Genomic DNA, 2519 nt, shown 5'->3' with positions numbered 1-2519 from the left:
CTATATTTAGCATCCAGTGCATTCTGGAGTACCTACTTCTGAAGATGAGCTACATTTCTAGTAGAAGGTGGCACCTGACAGCATTGTACTCTACATAACGGTCTTTGACTCCCTACAATAAGAAACTTAAGATTCAGCGCAACTGGCCTGAAACTGGAGCAGGGTATTACACCCACAAATCCTTGAGGAATCAAGGGCTAATCATAGAGAAATAAAAAAGAGAAAACGCAAAGCATGGTGGGACATCGGGCTCACCAGAGATGCAACAGCTATGTCCAGCATACTCATAAGATCCACCAAATGGCGACCATGATTCTCGCGCAGCGAGATGTTGCTGAGCTCAACTGAACGCCACAAACCTGCATGAAGCCTTCCTTCTGAAATCTCAACTAGTACTTGGTGGGCCCATACTGAAATTTGAGCCCTAAATCAACAGAGATCGAAATGTAAGTATCAAGGTGGAAGCGAGAATACAAGCTGAGGCTGATTTGGAAATTATTCATATCAAAGAAAGAAAGAAAGAATTGCATGTATGGACTTACAATAACATGAAGACCAAAAAATTCAACTTTTCTAAAGAAAGCTATGCACTCAGGTGGTCAGGTGGATGTTCTTGAAAAAAGACAGACAGATTCAAGAAGAGAAAAGGAATGACATCTACAATAAAGTTATGCTGAAATGAGCACGAAACTAGCAAATATTCTATTGAGCACATAGCGAAAGTTGGGATGTGAAGTGAACAAAATGATATATGCTTGACCACACGACCAAAACTAACTATATGTCTTTCTAGTTGATGCAAAGATCACAAATAACTGTCCAACATCCTGATATGTGATCTAAACGCTCTTATATTTCTTTACAGAGGGAGTACATATTAATAGCCAAAGTCAGATTAGTATGCATTTGCGCTTAAAATAACAGCAATCATATGGCAATCACATGATTATTAATTAGAGGTGGCTGAGTTGAAGTAATTGATGTACATCAGGCAAGCATTTCAATATTCGAAAATACATGGTGTACCTGCCCACCGACACCAACCAAATAACTGAGAATAGATCAAAAGCACTCAAACATCGTTCTATGTAGCCTGAACAAATAACACGGGATTTAAATCACAAACTTTCTTCAATTCATTCTTGTATGGTGATCTTCGTGTTCAAACACTTCATGAAGCTCTCAATCACATCAAATACAGCCAACCAGGGAGTAGATCTTGATTGCAATTTATGGAAAGATAGTACTCCCTCCGTCTAGGTGAATAAGTCACATTAGAAGGAGCAGCGCGACCTAGGTGGCTTAAGATTGGACGAGGAGCAGCACCACAACTAGAAAAACTTCCAATCACAGCGCTGTTTTAAGCGGAAGCAAAATCAGCATTGATTTGCTACTTATTAGGATGCTGTTTGAGCTCTCTCAGGCCACCTACGTGAACGCATGCAAGACTGTCATCAACTTCTTGCCTAATCAACGCCCAGCTGCGATGCATGCACGGGTCATTCTTCTGCGGGCACCTCCTCTTCCTATCATGCATATTTCTCGTGGGCAGCAGTACAAGGCTGGGATAAAAACAAGGATGGAATTTAATGTGTTGTGCCTAAGACTTTTGGGAATACCTGATTTTCGTAAGATGACTTACACACCTGGACGGAGGGAGTAACTGTAGGTTCCACATATACTTCAACAGACCCCACATGTGCAGCCACTCTTGCCTAAACTTGGGCACGACAGGCACTTGCCTCCATGTTTGTGAATGGGGTGAGCAAACACGTTAGCCAGTTTCTTTAATATCTGAGTAACAATTTAATCAGATGATATAACAGAACTGGTGAGGGACTCGTAACATATTGCAGCAGAAGATCACCCCAGTAGATGGTTTATGTCAAGGGCCTCGGTGCCCAAGACAGCAGGACCTCGACTACGTAGTTCGTAGTCGCGGTGGATAGGAGCGCTAGGGTTTTTGCCTGGCTGCTCTATGATGCGGGAGGGGAAGATAGAAGGAAATAACTTTATTGCTTCCCCCTAAAGGGTGCTAACTATCTGATATATAAAGGCCCCATGGGCTAATAACAAACTAGAAACCTATACGAAATAAACTAGTCTAGGAACTAATGTGCCCGGATCAGGACTCCTGTCCAGCCTGCGCCTTGCCTGATGCGGCCGTCGGCTGCTCCTGGCCGCGCGGCCCACGTCTGTAAGACGTGCCCCACATGACATCTCTCCCCCCCTCGACGAGCAGCTCGTCCTCGAGCTGAAAAGCGGGGTAGCGCTCGACGAAACTGTCAAGATCCTCCCATGTAGCTGACGAAACTGCTTCACCCTTCCAGTGGACGAGTAGCTGGCGAACGCCGCGTGCTAGGCGCGCACGAGTCACGCGCTCTGGTTCTGGAACAGCCGCCCCGTTGTGGATCGAAGGCAATCCCGGCGGTGTAGTTGGAGGAATGCCGAAGAACTTCTTGAGGAGGCCCACGTGGAACACGTCATGGAGGCGCGAGCGTGCCGGAAGCTCAAGACGG

General features: G+C 45.3%; 1 protein-coding gene across 1 annotated transcript; it reads right to left on the bottom strand.

The window, feature by feature from the left end:
- Position 1: 1 nt before the first annotated feature.
- On the bottom strand, positions 2 to 2001 carry LOC119343000. Its single transcript, XM_037614234.1, has 3 exons — positions 1620 to 2001; positions 256 to 424; positions 2 to 112 (listed from the first exon to the last, which is right to left on the bottom strand). The coding sequence occupies exons 1-3, from the start codon at positions 1697 to 1699 to the stop codon at positions 50 to 52; spliced, it is 312 nt and encodes a 103-aa protein (XP_037470131.1). The 5' UTR covers positions 1700 to 2001; the 3' UTR covers positions 2 to 49.
- Between the last annotated feature and the right edge of the window lie 518 nt (positions 2002 to 2519).

This window comes from Triticum dicoccoides, unplaced genomic scaffold (assembly GCF_002162155.2).
Source record: "Triticum dicoccoides isolate Atlit2015 ecotype Zavitan unplaced genomic scaffold, WEW_v2.0 scaffold112200, whole genome shotgun sequence".
Lineage (NCBI taxonomy): Eukaryota > Viridiplantae > Streptophyta > Magnoliopsida > Poales > Poaceae > Triticum > Triticum dicoccoides.
This window is presented reverse-complemented; position numbering and strand designations above follow the sequence as displayed.